The sequence below is a fragment of the Molothrus aeneus genome, chromosome Z (genome assembly GCF_037042795.1).
Source record: "Molothrus aeneus isolate 106 chromosome Z, BPBGC_Maene_1.0, whole genome shotgun sequence".
Lineage (NCBI taxonomy): Eukaryota > Metazoa > Chordata > Aves > Passeriformes > Icteridae > Molothrus > Molothrus aeneus.
In genome coordinates this window covers 1,215,561-1,235,960 of record NC_089680.1, presented here as the reverse complement: position 1 = coordinate 1,235,960, position 20,400 = coordinate 1,215,561, and the positions used below count along the sequence as shown (strand labels likewise).

The 20,400-nt window shown below is 49.7% G+C and overlaps 1 protein-coding gene across 1 annotated transcript in view; it reads right to left on the bottom strand.

Moving 5' to 3' along the window:
• Positions 1-11,946: 11,946 nt before the first annotated feature.
• Positions 11,947-20,400, bottom strand: part of ZBTB7C (zinc finger and BTB domain containing 7C) — a 95,607-nt gene continuing 87,153 nt past the window's right edge. Inside the window, exon 4 of the mRNA XM_066569675.1 lies at positions 11,947-18,423. Within this exon, the coding sequence (XP_066425772.1) occupies positions 17,787-18,423 (637 nt within the window). The 3' untranslated portion in view covers positions 11,947-17,786. The remainder of the gene's footprint in view (positions 18,424-20,400) is intronic.

The window sequence follows — 20,400 nt, the reverse complement described above, 5'->3', positions numbered from 1 at the left end:
TTTTACAAAATGTGGTTGGGTTTTTTTCCCCTCCTCGTACAATTATTGGTTTTATTTTATTTTACATAAGAAAACATGGATACCTTTTCCAGCCATACTAATGAGCAGGCTGCTGAGTGCCACAATTCAGAAGCTGCCTAAACACTGTCCTTCTGAGCTGGTCCCTGAGCACCACTCCTTGTTCCCTCTCTTGATGTGAGGTTCAGTTCCTAGGATGTGGCAGTGAACATGAAATGACATCCTGGTGCCCCAAAGTAAAAAGCTGGGACACTTTCTGTAGCTGAAATTTCCATGGGTGAAACTGCAGTGAGCAGAGTCATGGGACTGGATGCCTTTCCCCTTTGACTGTGCAACCTGAAATCACAGTCTGCTCCACCTTACTGAGGATTCACATCACACAAGCACCCAGAAATAATCACCTCTCCTCCTAACAGAGACAAGGGCAAACAGGCAGCATAGTTTGGCTGCAAGGTACCTTGGAGATCCTTGTGGAGTACATTAACACCAAGAGAAATGGCTAAGTGAGAACCAGTAGGGTTTAGAAACCCTCTTCCGAAAAGGTGAAGGACCAAAAAAACCTTCCCTACTGTAAATTGGCATAACCCTGTTAGCACTGTGAGAGCCACCCCAGTTACCCAGCTGCGGTTTAGCTCCTCTTTCTTGGAGCACCAGCTCTGTCTGCATTCTCCTTCCTTTGACACATCCCCACACACAGCAACAGCTCGTGGGCAGGCAGAGCCAAAGGGACCCAGCAGCTGGGGACAGGGGTTAGAATTCATCTCTGGCAGCTGCAGCCCAAGAAAGAAAGTTTGTCAAATTTATGTACTTGCTGTGTGCTGTGTACTGCAACAGCACAAGGAGCTGGAGCTGCTGCAGCCAGTGCAGAGGAGGCCACAGAGCTGCTGCCAGGGCTGGAGCCCCTCTGCTCTGGAGCCAGCCTGGCACAGCTGGGGCTGTTGAGCTGCACAAGAGAAGCTCCAGGGACACCTCAGAGCCCCTGCCAGGGCCTCCAGGGGCTCCAGCAGAGCTGCACAGGGACTGGGGACAAGGCCTGCAGGGACAGCACCCAGGCAATGGCTCCCACTGCCAGAGGGCAGGCACAGATTTTGGGCTCTTGGCAATTAGGAATTGCTGGCTGGGAGGGTGGGCAGGCCCTGGCCCAGGGTGCCCAGAGCAGCTGTGGCTGCCCCTGGATCCCTGGCAGTGTCCCAGGCCAGGCTGGATGGGGCTTGGAGCAACCTGGGATGGTGGAAGATGTTCCTGTCCATTTGGAATTAGATGATCTTTTAGGTCCCTTACAACTCAACCCAGTCTGTGATTATACAGAGCTGTTAAAATTAAAAACGAAAATCACATTTTCAAGTGGTTTCATATTGATGGCACTTTTTGTTTCAATAAAGTTCATTCTCTTTTGCTTTTAGCTTATAAGTACAACAGTGTGCTGAGATCTGAAATGCTGGGAGCCTTGTGGAACCTTGGTGCTGTTGGTTTGTCTACAGTGTTTGTTATCAGGAAAACCAGGGACTGTGTTTAGGGGCGAAGAAAGGAACAAATATTTGGCAGAGAACTGAAATTATGTCCTGAACATCAACACAGATGCAAATCAAAGATGATCATGGAGAAATACCCAAGGATTTAGCAATTCTGGATTAGAAAGAGGATTTCAGCCATGTATTTCAAATCTCTAATCTCGAGCAAGCAAGTAATCTAAATCCACCTAATAATAATGAATGAAATTATACCATGGCTAAGTAATTGCTCCCTTTTTTCCTTGATATCATTCAGAATAAATATATTTCATGAGCTTTCATTGGAGCATTACTTTACATTGCAGTGATTTTAAATATGGAATTTCAAATCTGTTCTCTTGGTTGACTGAAAACAAACTTTCTCCGTATTTTTGGTTTACTGTGTTGGAGAAACTGCATTGTACAGCCTGGTGCTAATGTAACCCTAGCTGCTCCCTTACTAGACCTCTGTCTATGAGTTTGCCAACTTGGCTGTTTCAGAGAATTCCAGGTGGGGATTGGGTTTTGAAAGGACACAGATCTCTTGTGGGAGAGGCTGCAGCAGCCACCTTTCTGATGGACACCTGGAAGTCTGATCTTACACGGTCCAAAGATGCTGTTAAAGCCATTTCAACACGGCAGCACTTGGAAATTCCATCTGAGGACCAAGACAGCACAGTGGAAGTAGAAGATGTTTTGCTAGTGGCTAAGCATGAGGCTGAGCTTGCTTATGCCTGGACACTCCAGACTTAGTTCTGGAGTCATCAGAAGAAGGGGAATCGGGGCTTATCCGAAGATGCCTCTTCCCTGGAAGTGTTCCAGGCCAGGTTGGAGAGGTTGGAGCAACCTGATCTAGTGGAACATGTCCCTGCCCATGGCAGGAGCACGGAATGAGATGATCTCCAAGGTCCCTTCCAGCCAACCATGCTGCAAGCCTGCCAAGAGGGGCACAAGGCTCATATGGGATGTTGTTGCAGCCCACCAGCACAACGAGGCACCCTGTCAGCCCAGGGGCTGCAGCTCTGCCTCTCCCTCAGTGCAGTCCCACAGCACAGGTGGGCTCAGCTCTCTTGCTGTCCCCTGCATGGTCCTGAAGAGCCTTGGATGGAGGGGAGCAAGCGGAAGCTCTTGTGGAGCTTCCCTGTGGCTGAGCAGAGAGAGGCAGAGATCACAAAGATACTGATTTATTGTGGGAAACTTAGGACTTTTGAATAACTGACTAATATGATCAAGTAGAAGCCACTTATTGTTTACACTACACACATATTTATAGATTCTATAAACTACTAAGCACACACTTCTCGACTGGTCCTTTGGTTTTGCTCTTCCATTTTCTGCTTCCGTTTCTTAGCACCTGTGATTGGTTATAGTCTAGGTGTTTCACAGTCATCTGTTATCTAGTTTTTGTATTTCATTTCTTAGCTTCTTCTTTCTTAATTTAGCACAATTTATGTTCTAATAGCTTTGATGAATTCCTGAGGATTTGATAACTAACTTAGAAGCAGGCTGGCCTAACCCTTGCAAATACATTGGAACACTGATCCCAGCCTTGCTAGGGAGGGCAGAGCCTGCCTCAGCGCTCACTGCATTCTGGTTTATGCTGTGGTTTGTCTCAGAAGTGATTTCAGTGTTAGGGAAGAAAAAAGAGCCCATAACCCAAGGAGTGGGCCCTCAAGGGTTGTGACTGTGGCGTGGTGCCTCCTATGGCCTACAGCTGCTGGGGAATCATGGAGTGGCTGGGACTGGAAGGGACCTTAAAGATGACCCAGTTCCAGCCCCCTGCCATGGGCAGGGACGCCTTCCACCAGACCAGGTTACTCCGGGCCTCATCCAAACTGGCTTTGAACCCTTCCAGGAATGGGGGCAGCCACAGCTTCTCTGGGCACCCTGTGCCAGGGCTTCACACCCTCCCAGGCAGGAATTTCTTCCTAATATCTAATCTTACCCTGCCCTCTGTCAGTTGGCAAGCAATTCCCCCTTGTCCTGTCACTGCACACTTTTGCAAAAAGTGCCCCTGCACCAAAATCTAACCCTGCAGTAAGCTGGCACACTCACCCTTGCCCCGGCCTGAAGCCTCTGTGCAAACCACAGACTGCTCAGACAATAAAAGAGACCTGCTCACCCTCTGATCACCCTGTGACGATCCACTTCTCCCCACACCCTCCAACCTGACCCCTCCAGGTAAGTTTTGAAGGCTAGAGTAAATGGGAATTAAAAATACTGGAGGAAAAACTGAGGCAGGGGAACAAACAGCATGGATGAGGTCAGCAGATTTGGGAGACAGCACAGTTAAAAGTTTGGTGTTCAAGCCCTGACACATGCCAAACTTTTGCCTCAAAGCTGCTTCACCAGGACAGCAGCGAATCCTCCTGGAGGAGCCAGGAGCATTCCAATCTTCCCACACACAGAAGATGGCTTTTAAGGCCACATCCAGGAGGGCAGGAGAAGCTGAGGGCCAACACACTTCAGCAGCTGCTAAATTACCTCTCCTGTCACAGAAATTTCCAGCACAGAGACCATCTCACAACTGCCTGACAGCTCTCAACACCAAGCAAGGGAAAGAGCTGCCCACTTTGTTCACTTCTGCCAGTGAAAAGTGCTCCCCCAGCAGCCTCCAGCTCTGTCGGCTTGTGACTGATCCACAGGTGGCTTTTTAGCTGTCATGCTTTTCTTTCCTCCTCTCTGCCTTTGCAGGAGACAAAAATTCAGCTGCTGGATGAATCCTGACCTGCAAATCTGAGAAAGTGCATGGTGGGGGTCCAACACGCTTGTGCCTTCCTTGCACCTGCAAAGAAGGAGAGCAACACCAGCATACTTGTACTTTAAAAGAAAAAAATTGGGAAACAGTGAGATTCCTTTTCCCCATGGTTATTTGTGTTTTGCTTCAGCTGTGTCTTGGATGTGAGGATGGGTGTTAGAAGCAAAGACCTTTGAGGGCTTCAGGACACAGCTCAGGCTTGACCCGAGCACAAGCAACACACAGCAACAAACCCAGGGGCCAGACTTAGAGCTACCAGAGCACTGCCAAATCAGGCAGCTGAATCCTGTTTTAGGTTCCCACATCCAAAATCCAAGCCCTAAGTGTTAATTTTCAGCCAGTGTTGGTGTTTGCCATCATCTGTCAGGCAGTGCCACCATTCCCCACTGCCCCCTCCGCACTCAGCACTTGGGCTTTATCTGGCTTGGGTTTCTTCTGCCATCCCATGGCCTGCTCACTCCACACCACGATCCCACTGCTGCTTTTTGCTTTTAGTGACTCTGAAAAATACATGTATTCCCTGCAACTGCCCACCCACCTGTTGTGTGTGCTCTGAAAGGATTTCTGCCCATCCTGGATGGTACAGAGGACACCCTGTGGCAGCTGGGACGTGCTGGTGACCTCCCTGCAGACTGTAAGGTCTGGATAACCAGCCTTCAGCTTGCATTCTTTAGAGCAGTGTTAGCTTCTGCAGAGGCAGATTAGGCCTCAGTGTCCTTCTCTCTTCACTCAGTCCCTTCTTTTAGCCTTGGTTCAATATCAGAGCCCTCTGCTCTGCAGAAGCAGCAACCCTGGTGCCACAAAAAGGGAGCCACTCCAAGGCTGAAGCCTATTTGTCAGTTGGTTAAAATAAATAGATTTTTCTCCTAAGACATAACAGTTTCCACTGAGGGTGCCAGTGTCCCCCACCACTGTCCTTTCTTGGACTGGAAGAGAGCTATGCAAGGGCATTGCTATTTGCCTAGCCATGTGTTTTACCTTCTCACTAATGAAAACCATCCCTGTTTTTCCTCTCAGAAGCTGACGGGCTCCCATCCCAGCTCGTCTTTGAAGTTACAGTTTCTGATTTTCTCTGTCTCTCCCTCCTACCTACCCTCCTCATTCTGAAGTGAGGGATCATCCAAGGGACACCAATGTGTGCCTGACTGAGAGCCCTCCAGCTCTGCTCCAGAACACAGGCAGACCAGACTGATAAACCCATATGCACCATCCATCTCCAAGGAAAAGGCTGTCAAACCCACCCAGATCCCATCCTGGGACACAGCCCACGGCTGTGCAGGCTCTCAGGGAGGTGGGCAGGCAGCTGTGCCCACCCCAGGGACAGAAAAACTCTCAACAACAGCTCTATCCTCTTTGGGAAATTTTTTTTCCCCTTGGGCACAAATACTAATAGTATTCCAAGAGTTCTTGACCATCCTTGTGAGTCTCTTCTAACTCAGGATACTCTATGAATCCAATACTCATCAGAAGCCCACAGCCTGGGGAAAAGTCACTTTGGGAAAGAACCTGCAAATTTATGGTAAAGTTTGGGAGGTTTTTAGTCCCTGATGCTCAGGGTGTCTTTCTAAAACCTTTTCCTCCAGCTCAACTAGGAGTTGTGGGTTTGACACAGGACCTGTGTCTTGGCAAACGGTTTGATGAGCCACCAAAGACATCAAAACTCCCTCTGCAGCCAGTTGTGTGTTTTGTTGTGCATTAGATGCTTGTCCTAGGACAGAGTGGGTTATTCCTTGGGCAAACCTCTCACCACCACACACAGAAGTAACCTGGATGCCAAGGCACCCTACACAGAGAAATTCCATGTTTTGTGCTACAGGAGTTTGAAGACATGATTACAATGATGGAAAAATCATAAAAAGTTTGTCACAAACAAGGATTATGGCTCAATCTTGCTCCCTGGACATGGAAGGAAGCAAAACCAGGCCTTCAAATTTCAAGGTTCTGGCAAATTTGCGACATAAATTATTCATTGTCCTAAACAAAGTAACTCCCTTATCTAACTCATCTCTACTTGCTGGAGCAATAAACATGGCTGTAATTAATTCTGGCGCAGAAGAGCCAATAAAATGAATTATGTCCCAGAAACCTTTCTTCTGCATCCTATTTTAAGACCAGTAACAAAAACACATTGCCAGAATCTTCTTTCAGACAGACCATCATGAATTATAAAGACACTGGAAGACAACATGCAGATGCAGATCCTCCTTTGGTCCTGCACTGGCAGGGACAACAACAGCTCTGTCCCTCTTGCCTTGACTGAGCTCAACGCTTGCGTGGGCAGGGAGGGACAATTTCCACCATCCCAGGCTGCTCCAAGCCCCATCCAGCCTGGCCTGGGACACTGCCAGGGATCCAGGGGCAGCCACAGCTGCTCTGGGCACCCTGGGCCAGGGCCTGCCCACCCTCCCAGCCAGCAATTCCTAATTGCCAAGAGCCCAAAATCTGTGCCTGCCCTCTGGCAGTGGGAGCCATTGCCTGGGTGCTGTCCCTGCAGGCCTTGTCCCCAGTCCCTGGGCAGCTCTGCTGGAGCCCCTGGAGGCCCTGGCAGGGGCTCTGAGGTGTCCCTGGAGCCTTCTCTTGTGCAGCTCAACAGCCCCAGCTGTGCCAGGCTGGCTCCAGAGCAGAGGGGCTCCAGCTCTGGCAGCAGCTCCGTGGCCTCCTCTGCACTGGCCCCCATGGGTTTAGGGCCACAGCAAGACTCATTTGTCCTTATACTCAATATTCCCCATGTCTTCCTGAGCAAGCAGCTCCTCACTTTTCCCCAGGCATGAGCCTGTACCTGCTCTCCTGACACTGAACTCAGCTCCCCAATGCCTCCTTCCCCTCCTCCCCTCACAAATCCTTCCCCATCCTCGGAGCCATAACAGGAACCAGCATCCCAAACAATGCAGCTAAGACAGCCCCTCACACCAGGCTCCCTGATCAAGGCACAGCAGAGTCTCAGATTAAGCGATAAGCCATCCACAAAGATGGATAAAGTCACCATTTCCATTTTACAAATAGAGGAGCTAAGGCAGAAAGATTAGCTGCCTTCCCTCAAGGAGCCTCAGACCTGGACCCAGATTAAATGAGTTTCTCTCTAAGCAGGGAGATGGCTCAGGTTACAGCTGTGGACTGTAAATCATAGAGAGCCTGGTGCAGGCTGATGGGAGAGAACACATGATAGTTTATTAAATGTAATGAGGCTTAGGTACCCAGTTTTGTTTGAAGCCAACACCTTAATTTGCCCAGATAAATTGAATTTTCAGAGCAAAAAGTGTCTTTTCAAGCATTTTCACCAGCCTCTTGCATGATGCTGGTATCCTCTCTCTCTCTCTCACCAGTACCTGTCTGAGCTACCAAGAATGCAGGAAAAAACACATTCACCCCACAGTATGGCTTGAGGATGGTGCAGAGCCCACCCTCCTCTCTCCCTGTGCTGTGGGATTAACAGCACAGCCAAACAACCCCAGGCTATTTGGGCTGCACCTGTGGGTCTTCAGCTGGTGGTGTCCCTTACCAGCCCTTCATCCAGCACCTGAGAGCTCTGGGTGCACCCACAGCCTCCTGCCTCTCTGATCTGCTGTTCCACAGAGAGAATGTGTCCTTTAGTGCCGCGCTGTGTCCCATCCTGGGTGTTTAAATGTGCTGGGATCTTCAGTGGTGACTGGGGAAAGCTTTGGATGCTGGGTTCAGGAGACCAGGAGACTGATAGGCAAAGGGGACAGGGCATGGGAAGGGACACATTCCCCTCCTGCCGCTGGAGAGCAAGCAGCATTTCCAAAGTGTGTCTATGTGACCCATTCCAGATGTTTAGCTGGATTGCTCGGACTGCTCTCCCCTTAACTGTAGGAGGAGCTGGAACACCAGTGAACACCTCTGCGAGTCTCTGACCTGGATGAGCTGAAACCCTTTCCTCCATCCACCCTTTCCTCCATGCCACCCGGGCAGGCTGTGCTCCCAAAGTGCAGCAGCACCCAGCACCCTCTGATTCCCACCGTGACACTTTCCCAAGCTTGTTCATGTCCTGAAAATCCACTTCAAAATAAATTTTGCAATTGCCACCTGCTGCCGAACTGCTTTAGAGAAACGCATTGCAAAGTGTCAGTGGTGCCCTCCTACACCCTGTTGGCATCTCCTGCCCAGATTTTAGCTGCTTTATGCCAGGGGCCCATTTCAAAAGGCCTGTGGTGCCCTTCAACACCCCCCCAACACCCTCCAGTCCCCTTGTGCTGCTGCTGGGCACAGAGACATTCACCCCATCTCACAATCGCAGGGCATCCTTCCCACACCTCTGGTCCCTATCTAAACCCTACCTGCTCCCACGTGCTGGGATGTCCCTTTTCCTCCCGCGGAGGCCCCCCCAGCACCCCCCTGCGTGGATGGAGCATATGGCCGGGCATATGGGGCGTTAATGCAGCAGCTGGCACAGGCCGGTGCAGGATTTCGCTGCAAACAAGGAGCCCCCGTGTGTGACATGGCCACATCCCCTGCTCTGGACATCCCTGCCTGATCGGGGGGTGGGTGGCAGTGTCTGCAGCCCCTCCCTGCTGCTGGATTTGCTCGGATGCTGCTTATAGGGACGTCGGGGAAGGAGCTTCCTTCCTCCCTGCCATTTGGAATGATGCTCGCCTTTCATTTTCCCTCACTGTCGCACGGGTGCTTCAGAGCATCACCAGGGACGCGGGCGTTTACCTCTGGTGGTGGGACTTTTTCAGGGGTGGGCTGTTGGCAGAGACTCGTCCACCCTCGGAGCCAAGCCTTTATCACAGATAAAGGACAGTGCTGAGCCCCCGCAGCCGTGCGGGTCCCGCTGCTTCCCCGCTCACCTGGCGTGGGCTCCTCTCGGTTAAAAAACGCCCTCTCTTGGTTACTTTCTTCTTCCCTCTTGCTCCAAATTTCACCCTCACCAGCCGGATGGCGATGTGTGCAGTGGCCTGCTGAATCAGACAGGGATGCTGGAGACAAGGAGGTGGGGGTTCCTGGGAGTTCTCCTTCCTAACATTTAATTTAACAGGCTGATGAAGCCATTGCCAAGGCCCAGCACTCCCCAGGGATGGTCTGCACCTGTTTAAAGGGTAGGCCAGCAGCACACACACAGATACCGGAGTGCTGCAAGGGCACTGTGAATAAATCTCTGTGCCTCCCCGTGCCTCAGTTTCCCTTCCCAAAGGAGAAATTCTGTTGTCTTTAAAATCTGGTGACGGTAACAGCTAAATGCATATTAGATGTGCGCAAGTCTGTGAATGCATTCACACATATATAGGGTTATATTATATTATTGTATTATAATATTAGCATGTTCATACATATATTAGGGCTGTTGAATCCACCTGAAAGTCTGTATCTATATATATATGTACACACACACACACATATGTGAATATATGTATTATCCAGGTTAGCTGTTTTCACTCCAGGGAAAAAGCATCCCAAGTGCTTGGAGCTACAAATCTCTGTCATAGGCTGAGCTGATTGAACATGAAGAGCACTGGGCAGCTGCACGAGGAGCTCATCTGCATCTGGACTGCTGCTGCAGCAGTGATGATTGCCCCTAGCTCACAGAATCACAGAATTATTTAGCTGGGAAGAGCCACTGAGTTCATCAGATCCAACCATTCCCCCAGCACTGCCAAGTCCACCAAACCCATGTCCCCTGGTGCCATTTGTAGACATCTTTCAAGTCTCCTTTAAATCCCAGGGATGGGCACTCCACCACTGCCCTGGGCAGCTGTGTCAGGGCTGGACAGACCTTTCATGAAGGAATTTTCCCAATATCCAACCTAAATCTGTCTTGGCTGTTTCTCTTGTTCCCTGGAGCACAGCCCGACCCCCCCGGCTGTCCCCTCCTGTCAGGAGCTGTGCAGAGCCACAAGATCCCCCCTGAGCCTCCTTTGCTCCAGGCTCAGCCCCTTCCCAGCTCCCTCAGCCTCTCCTGGGGCTCCAGCCCCTTCCCAGCTCCGTTCCCTGCCCTGGACACGCTCCAGCCCCTCAGGGTCTCTCTTGTCCTGAGGGCCCAGAGCTGTCCCCAGCACTGGAGGTGTCACCTGCCTGTCTCTCCATGGGAGATTTTCTCCCACCTCCCACAGAGCTTCTGTTCACTCTTCATTTTTCTCATCCAGGTCCTGTTTGAAACCTAATCATCCTAAATTTCGGGGTGTCACAGACTGGCTCACACCCCTGCAGCAACACGCAGAGCAAATCACTGCTCACCTTCACTTCAGATGCAGGGGCCTTGTCTCAGAAAGCATGTGAGGACTTTGCATTTCCAACTGATTTTTCAATGAATATATCATCAAGACCTCCAGAAAAACATCACAAAAGCTGCCTAAATGAGAAGCCCATTTCTGAGAACTCGGAGGGGAAGCCTTAAATATTTCCCCAACGATGCAGAACTCCAGCTAACATTGCAGAAGTTGGTCCCACTGAGACAGCCCTGTCCTGTTCACTATGGAAACTGAGTTAACAGCTCCCCCTTAAAGACAGGCAGGTTTACAGCCACCCCTGCAAGGATTTGCCAGAGGTTACCCAAGAGCAGAGGAAGGTTTTATCTGACAGACAGGGTCTGTCCTTAAAAACCTCAGCCCCTGCCTGGTCTGGCTTTGCATCTCCTGCCTGCAAATTGGCTGCCTGAATTTCAGATGACCCTTGGGGCTCGAGGCACTGCATGAACTATTAGGAAGCCTGATCGGATTTGTGACATCTCAGTCAGTGTCATCCCTGCAGAAAGAAGGAAATAAAATGAAACTTTGGGGGTTGCAGCTCAGCACTGCTGTTTGGCTTCTTCCTTGGCATTTGCATTTATGGTTTTTAGTCTCAGTTCCTAAGGAAATGAGCTTTATATAATTGTGTGAGATTTACATGAGAAACCCCTGCTTGCCTGAACTGAGCAAAATTATTAGTGGTACCATGAGGGGAAGTGGGAAATATCAGCTGAGGCCACATTGAGCATCAGAGGGTCCAGTCCTGGCTTACCCTGCAGGAATAATTCCCTAAAAAATCAGGGTTCCTATGAGGCCACCAACAATTGTGGCATGTTCCCAGCCTCACTGCCCTATTGGTTGGTGGTGGTTAACTGAGGTGTAAAAACTTCTTAGGAATCATTGAATCATTTAGGTTAGAAAAGACCCTTAAAATCATCAAATTCAAGCATTAAACTGCCTCTGGATGTGGCTGAGGTTTGCATTTCCTCTTCCTGGCAAGCAGACGTGGCTGGGTGAGACGGGGGGTGATGGAGGGTCCTGTGTGTCCTGGTGCTGCTGAGACCCCCCCCCAAACAGTTCCAGATGTGGGTCCCAGCCCTCTGCTGTCCCCGGTGTCGCTCCGGTGGCCGAGCTGCCTCCAGGCCACCACACGAGGGCAGCCCAAGTTCGAGTGTGCAGGAGCTGAGCGAGCAGATGCGCCGAGAAACAAACCCCCAGCAATTGTACTTGCACACCACAGAGCATTTATTTGCTCCGCACAAAATTTCATTCTTCTCAGCCCCTGCACCCTCGTGGTGACAGCCCAGGTGCCACATGAAGGGTCACCCTGGAGGGCCACCACAAAATGCTCCATCACCCCGCTCATCATCATTTGATGGCAGAATCATTTATGTTGGAAAAGACCCCCGAGATCACCGAGTCTAACCAGGAATGTGATGCTGAAATCCGAATTCCCCAGCTCCAGAGCAGCGCTAAGGACACACGAGAGGCTCAGTGCTTCAGGTAACAGTTTATTTTCTCCAGGGGTGTAAGATGTGCAGCAGGTATGTGTACAGGACCGCCAAGAGGAGTCGCAACCAAACAAGAGACTGGAACAAAGAAACCTAAACAGTATCCTGCTCTACAGCAAATAGTGCAAGTCATGTAAAACATTGGTTCAACATAGGAAAACACGGGGGGAAAAAAGGTATTTCCAAGCCACAGGTATTTTCTCTCCCTCTGCTGGAGGTCCCAGAGGTGGGGCTGGGAGGTGGGATGGGGATGAGTTCACTTGGGCTCAGACTATATAGGGTGTATCTTCTACAAGAAGGGATTTTTCTCAGTTCTTCCCTTTTTGTTTCTGGCTTGGAAAGAAACACAGGTGCACACAGTCAGAGGTACCAAAAGGCAACGGCAGATCTTAAAAACCCAGCCACGGGTGACCTGCTGCCAAGCACATAATTTTCTTAAAACGAGATGGTTGGGGTCTTGCTTCATGTACTCTCTTACCTTAAAAGTTTCCCCTGCAACCACACAATATTCCAGCTTCAGGGCACCGAGATTGTAAATAAAGCACTAATCCCCTCCAAAGTGGACAGAAAAGGATGGGGGGCACAGCAGGTCCCAGGGGGCTGCAGGCAGAGCACAAGTGGAGCAGACACTGGGCAGCATTTGCAGCCTCACTGGTAGTGCCAGGAGTCCTGCTGACACATTCAAGTCTAAAACATTTTAGGCTGTACTTTGCAAAATTATTCCCTTTATTTTTTTCCTGCAGGTGACTGCCAAATGGAAAAGCCTCTCACTTCCCAAACTGCAGGCTCTTTCTTCCCTTCTTAAAACATAAGTATTTTTTTCTCTCTGTAATTTCCTTCTGCACAATTGCAGGAAGAGGCTCTTGCAATGCTCAGCAAAGGGTTTGAAGCCCAGGGAAAGGGTTTGCCCATCCAGCTCCCTGCCACTCGTGCCAGGAGATGCTCCTTTGGCAGCAACACCTGGTCCAAGCAAACGCTGCATGCGCAGCATCACCCCGGAGCCGTTCCCCCTGCACAGCCTGGATGCTCCAGCAGATAACAGCAGCTGTTCAGGAGCAAGCATGTAGCCATATGTTGTTGCTAACAAGCATTTACTGAAGCTGGTTTCTTCCCATGATTCCCAAGTGTCTGATTAATGCACAGCTCCTCCAAGCGATTTTTAGATTTTTTTTTTTTCACCCTCCCCTTGCAAATCTATTTCTTCTTTGTTGTTGTTGTTGTTGTTGTTGTTCTGGCATTATAAGCAAACCCGAATGCGAGCATCAAATGGGGTTAAAAGCCACAAGAGCTGAAACAAAAGAAGTTACAGGTGTATTTAAATAGCTAAAAAGTAATTCACACAATTTTCATTTGGGGATATTTTTTTTGTGCTCAAAACCACAGAGTTTATGGGCTGACCCTGCCAGGGTCCTGTCGGCTTCAAGCACAGAGGAGCTGCTCAACAATCAACCACCTGCCCTGGGAGGGGGATTGGTATTTCTTTGTTCCCAAGTCACACTTCTGGACTCTGCCTGCAGATCTGGACCCCTGCCCGAGCACCTGATGCTGTGTAGTCCTTCTCTGAAGTCTAAAGGAAGGAAAATAACCTGTGGCTGGAAGAACTTGGGAAGTTTTACTGGGATTGCAGCAGGGTGTACAATCCATGAGCCTGAATCCGTGGTGCCCAGGCTTGGGAGGCTTGACATAGACCTTTATTTCCCACAGTGTTCCCAGTTAAAACAGACTGGGAAGAAATCAAGCAGCCTCACCTGGGTCCCTGGGCTGTACCAGCATCTCATCCTCTTGGGAAAGGTTTTTCCAGGGACTGTCCCGAGAGCTAAGCAGAGACGAGGGAGCGGTGCTGGTGGGAACATCCCTCCCCATGGTTAACCTTATCTCAGTGAGCTCTGGGAAAGCACAGCACGCTGGTAGGTAGCAGAGAGTGCCCAAAGGTGATTCATCCCAGCCCTGGGAGGTCCAGCGTAGGTGGGGTGAATCACCCTCCACCAGAACCTGCCTCCCTCCAGAGCCAGGATGGCTTCAGAGGCAGGCTGGAAATCACGTTGCAGGTTGCAGGACAACACGTAGGTGTCTCAACAGGCTCAGGGCACCTGTTTACTTCACCTCCAAATGGCTGAACAATGTGGGATGAGTCCCACTGTTCCTAGCGGGAGCTTATCTTCCAGGCTTTTGCACCTCATTCAAAAACAGCAAAGGAACTCTGCAATTTCTGTGCGACCATGTGAATTAGAGGGCTCATGTTTGTGTCAGTTGTGTTTATATAATCATAGAATCATCAGAAGATTTGAGTTGGAAGGGACCTTTCTTTAAGAGTTACCCAGTCCCACCTCCTGCCATGGGCAGGGACACCTTCCACTATCCCAGGTTGCTTCAAGCCCCGTCCAACCTGGCCTTGGACACTGCCAAGAATCCAGGGGCAGTCACCATCTCTTTGGGCAACTTGTTTCAGTGTTTTGCCACCCTCATTGTAAAAAACTTTGTCCTTCTATCTGGACTGAATCTCCTTTATTTCAGTTTAAAACATCTCCTCTTGTTTTATGACAATAGGCCCTGCTAAAATCTTTGCCCCATCTTTTTTCTAAAATGCCTTGAGGCCCTGGCAGGGGCTCTGAGGTGTCCCTGGAGCTTCTCTTGTGCAGCTCAACAGCCCCAGCTGTGCCAGGCTGGCTCCAGAGCAGAGGGGCTCCAGCCCTGGCAGCAGCTCCGTGGCCTCCTCTGCACTGGCTGCAGCAGCTCCAGCTCCTTGTGCTGCTGGAGCCAGGGCTGGGGCAGCTCTGCAGGTGGGCTCTCACCTGAGCCCAGGGGCACAGGGGCAGGATCCCCCCTGCCCTGCTGCCCACGCTGCAGCCAGGCTGTAGAAGCCAGGGTGGGATGAACCAGAAGCCACCACACCATGAGCTGGGACAGAGCTCGTGTCCCTCCAGCCGAGGTTTGGTGCTCATTACACCCGCCCTGGTTGGGAAACGGGAGCAGATCCCCAGGAAGGCACCTTCACACTCAGCTGGGCTCCCACGTGGATACCTGTGGCCTGGACTCACCACACAACACCAAAACGGGAAGAAACAAGAGTTTTCTCAAATCATCCCTCTACACCCCAAAAGATGATCACTGCCAGCGCTCAGCTCCCTCCAGCCCTGTCCAACCCAGCGCCAACGTGGGAAAATCAACCTTAACTCCATAATTGTCATCAGCATCAGCCCCTTGGGCTGGAGGCCATAACAGCTCAATCTTTAATTAACAAGTGATTATTCTGGCTTTCCAAAAGGTGTCAGGCAAACATCCACAGAGCTGAGGCCACACGGGTGGCTGCGCTGGCAGCTCAGCAACCGCAGCGGCTTTGCCTTCTCACCATGGCCACAGGCAAGAGAATCAAGTCCTGCTAATAATTTAAAAGCATCAATTAATACAGTTTAATAAATACATAAAATGATCTAGTCTCTTTTTTTTTCCCATCAGCTTTTTAGCATCAATCAAAGTTAAGGGTGATTGTCCCATGAGTAACTAAGGCAAATTTGCTTGTGTACGTGCGTGTTCCTCTCTACTTTTTTGTTTTGATTTTTTTCCATTGTTTTGTACATAAAGCAATCACATAAAAATAGTTATAAATAGAAAAATTGCAAAGGTTTATCCCCACTTAGACATATAGGAAAAAAAAAAAAGAACCCAACCAACCTAACAAACAAACCAAGACAGAAAAAACACCTTGCTTCAAGTCCTTGCAGATCATACAGTACTCAGCATCTTTGGATATTTTACAATGACTCCAAATCGTAGACAAAAAAACACCTGAAGGAACCAATCATCTGCAAAACGTCGCTTGTTTAAGAAGTTGATGTGGATTAAAAAGAAAAACTTTGATGCAGTTTTAAGAAGATTTCTTTTTCTTCTTACTTTCTTTTTTTTTTTCTCTCCATTGACTTTTGTTGCATGTGGAGTCTTTAAGGATTTCTTTTGGGAGGAGGAAGCCAAGTGTTGGGCAGTTCCTTGGGACCATTCTGCTATGGGTGGTCTCAGAGCAGAAGTCCCTCAACCCTCCTGAGGGCTGTGGAACCCTTGACTTCCCTGTGTCCCCTTCCTTGCCTCTGGTGGGCAGATTCTCATCCAGCCACCTCGTCACTGATGGAAAAACCAAAAACCTCATGAACCCGCGCTCCTCGCATTCCCTTCGATTTTGCTGACGTTGAAAGGTCATAGTAAAAAGAGAAATAAAAAGCCCCAGTTTGTAACATTTACATTTCCGAGTGTTGGTTTTGTGTAAAACAACCACTGCAACCCACCTCAGCCAGGGGTGGAAGTGGGATCCCACCATGTCTGCCTCCCACGGCTCGTCCAGGAGGAGCCATCAGACGCGGATGGCCACCAAAAGCCTTTATCTTTCAGAGCAGCTCATGGATTTGGGGCTGAAGGAGGTGGACAGGGTGATTCCAGCCAACTGGCCACTTTTTGTGCCCTGAAAGAATTACCAGATGGGGTCTGCAGGGATGCTGGGGCGTCATCCCAAACCTGTTGGCCAGCATGGGTGACCTTCAACTTGGAGTACCCTATCATGTATCACCACCTTCTCTTTTGAAACAACTACAGTGAAGAAACAGCATTTCTACTTGCTGTCAAGTAGATGATATCACCATCAAGACTCCAGTAGTGAACTTCTTTTCCACAAAGATCCCTTGAGACAAACAGCAGGGATATGTGGACACCCGAATTTTTCCCACCAACACTGCAGATTTGGGGACACGTGAGTGTGTTGTAAACTTTTCTCATCACTATCACATAAGAATTTGAGGGAATTAAGGACAGAACCCCAGACATTTCAGAATGGTCAGCGGCAGCGAATTCTGACTCTTTGGTTTGAAACGACTTTTTCATTTCAAAATTCCCACTGGTTCATTTTTTCAAAGCAAGGGTTTAATAAAAGCTCAGTATCGAAATATTACTGATTCTTCCAAAACTTTTCCTTCACCTTTTCAAGCAACTGAAGTTAAAATACTCAAAATAGGCTTTGGTTCTCCTTTTGAAACTTTGAAATAGCTAAAGAACCAAAATAAGTAAAATCCCCCTTTTCCACCCAGCTTTGCGCTAGGTGTTCAATCTCCTTTTTTTTTTTTTTTTTTTTTTTTTTTTTTTTATGTTTTTAATGTTTTTAAGGTCCCAACTCATGCTGCAGGTCAGGGCTTTCACCAGCCCTGTAAATCTGATATACTGCTGAGAAAGGCAGTGGCCAGTATCCTCCCTCTCTCCCTCTCCCAGTAAGGCTGCTAGACCTCCCCCTTATCCCTTGTAGAATAAACATTGTTGCCAGACATGGGAATTAATTAAGAAGAAAAGAAAATAAAACCAGAAAGAAAACACAAAAGTCCTTTTGACCAAAAGGGCCAAGGAATGCAACATAACAAACCCAAGTCTGGACGGCTTGTCAGTATCCAGCGAGCTCCATGCGCGGGAAAATGGGGAACATTTCCCACAGAAAAGCCATCTCATGGTGATGGCCGAGCCCTGGACTAAGGCAAGTGACATTTCTGGGGGTGTTGAAGAGAGCAGCAGTCCTGGCCTGGCCTTCCCATATGGAGCCATGAGTGGAGGGATGGGACAGGGAGTGCCTGACGGCCCCAAAGCCAAGTGCGGAGTCTAAAGTGCCGGTGGCCACGGGGCACCGCACCTGCCCATGCCCTGCTCGCCCCAGGGACGGCCTCGTGCCCCAAGCCCCAGGGCAGTGAGAGGACAGAGAGCTTCTCGGGAGCCTGATGATGCAGAAGGGTGGGTGGGAGCCCAGGGGAGCGGGCTGCCTTGTTGGGATGGGAGCAGATGCATGGTGGGACCGGGCGTGGGTTTAGTTGCTGGCCTCTGAGATGGGAGCCACGTGGCCAAGCCCCGCCAAGCCACTGAAGCCTGTGCTCCAAGGGTCGGGGAGAGGGAAGAAGGGCTGGGCAGCGAGGTTTTCATTGTGGCCCAGGGCGAAGGCGAAGATGCCCGCGTTCCTCTCCATGTCCATCTGGGCCCGCCTGAAGAGCTTCATCTGCGTTTCTTCAATCTGGCTCTCCAGCTCCTGCAGGCTGAAGGGCGCCTTGGCCCCGCTCAGGAAGTGCTTGGGGCTGGGCCCGGGAAGGCACATGGCCGTGCTGCCGAGGTGGCTGCTCATCTCCTCCAGCGTGGGCGGCATCACGAAGCCGCTCTCCACGGGCGGGCCCCCGGGGGCGAAGAGCAGGCCGGCCGCCCGCCACGCCGCCGGCTTGCGGCCGCGCCGGGGCCGCGCGATGCGGCAGCTCTGGCGCTTGATGTGGCGGTGCAGGTGGTCGGAGCGGGTGAAGCTCTTGTAGCAGAACTCGCACTGGTAGGGCCGGATGCCCGTGTGGATGCGCATGTGGTTCTTCAGGTCGTAGTTGTGCACGAACTTGGCGTTGCAGTGGATGCACAGGTAAGGCCGCTCGCCCGTGTGCTTCCGCATGTGGATTTTGAGCTTGTCCTGCCTGCAAAAGAAAAGGTGCTTGGTCAGGCGGTGTGGGCTGGAAGGGTTGGGATTGCTCTTTTTGGGATTGGCTCCCTGGCTGGGATCAGGGTGATGGGAAGGTGGGGAGCTCATCATGGGGCCTCTCCCAATGTATGGATGGTCTTGCAGGGTGATGTTTGCGTTTGCCTCCTCTTTCCTGGGCACTAAAACATCATACAAACAGAGCCCTCCACGTCAGGAGTTTGCAGCCCATCCCAGAGAGTTCAAAACAGCTTAAATTGGAGGGGAAAAAAAATCCCTGTAATAAACTCAAAAAACACAGAATCATTAATGCTGGAGAAGACCTAAGATCATCAAGTCCAACCACACCGCCAGTGAAGGCCACCACTAACCCATGTCCCCAAGTGCCACATCCAGATGGCTTTTAAATGCCTCCAGGGATGGAGATTCCACTACTGCCATGGGCAGCTGTGCCAGGGCTGGACAGCCCTTTCAGGAAGACATTTTTCCTGATTTTCCAAGCTCAGCTTTCTCTGGCACAACTTGAGGCCGCTCCCTCTTCTTCTGTCCCTTGTTCCCTGCGAGAAGAGCCTGACCCCCACTAGGCTACATCCTCCTTCCACACATTTGTAAAGAGCAAGATTCTAAATACGGGAATACATCTATATATAACTATATCTGGGATTATTACATAAATACAGCTCTGTTCCGGCCTGCAAATAACGAAATCAGCCGGGATTCGAGAGCCTGGAAATGCAGGACAATACTGCTTAAATTCAGTCCCTCTTGGAGCCGATTTTCCTCTCCTTTTATTCTTGCACTGACCACATGGTGTCTCAGGAGCCTTCTTTTGGAGCAGGAGCAGCACACAGGGTGATGCTGCCAGAGGTGCAGCACCCAGGCACTCTGCCCTTCCCTGCCAGGGTCTCCAAGGCCAGCACACATCCAACCTCCCACACAGTTTGGAGAAGTTTTTCAAGTCCAGCCATGGAAAAGTGTAATATCCATCCCAATAGCACTTATTTACAAATATTTATATATGTATTTTTTAAGGGGAACATCTAAAAGCGAGAATGTTTTCCCATACGGGCAATCCAATCACTGCTTTTTCCCCCCCAAAAAATAAATGTTTCCTTCTGCAGCCAAAAACCAAAAAAACCCAAAATCACAGTTTAAGAGAATGATTATAAAAAAGTGAAGCTGCTTATGGCCCAGCTGAGCTGAACACTGCTTCCTGGATTGCACCAGTGGTGTTCAAGTAAAGAGCAAAGTGGGAAAATTCATATTGCTTTCCAAAATTATTTCAGTATGAACCCTCCAACACGCTACTATTGAGGCTAATAATATGTAGAACCTGTGGAGTAATTTCATTATTAGATATAAAATATATATTATATATTACAGATATGTCAAAAATACTATACGGTGTATTTTAATATAAACAGTAAAGAATATATAATTCATTATTGTTTTAAAATATAATTATATTATAAATTACATAATGTTAATATGTATTATGATGATTTAATTTATATAACATAAAAACCAGACAAAAATCTGTTTCTTCTGCCAGGTCAAGCCCTGAACACTTGCAAGGTGCTGCCTCTAGTTTTTGCCACCCAGCCCATATTGAAACAGTTTTTGGTGACGTGCCCAGCAGCACAGAGGTGTTGGCCACACCATGAGGAATGCAGCTCTGGGCTGGGCATCCCGGCACACCAGTCCCTCAGGATCAAAGATGCAAAGGAGTATCCCTAGCAGGAGAGTGACTTCTTCACCAGAGGATGCTGTATTGCTCTTGGGACACTTGATCCCAGCCTGGCCCTGCACCTACAGATTTTTTAGGGAGACGTGAAAAAAAGGCATCTCTCAGTCCCTGTGCCAAGCTCAGGGCAACTTCCCACTGTGGCACTTTTCAAGCTGGTGCTAACCCGAGGTTTCCACAAAGGTGCATTTTCTCTGGAAGGGCTGGAGCCAGTGCTCAGCAGCAGACAAA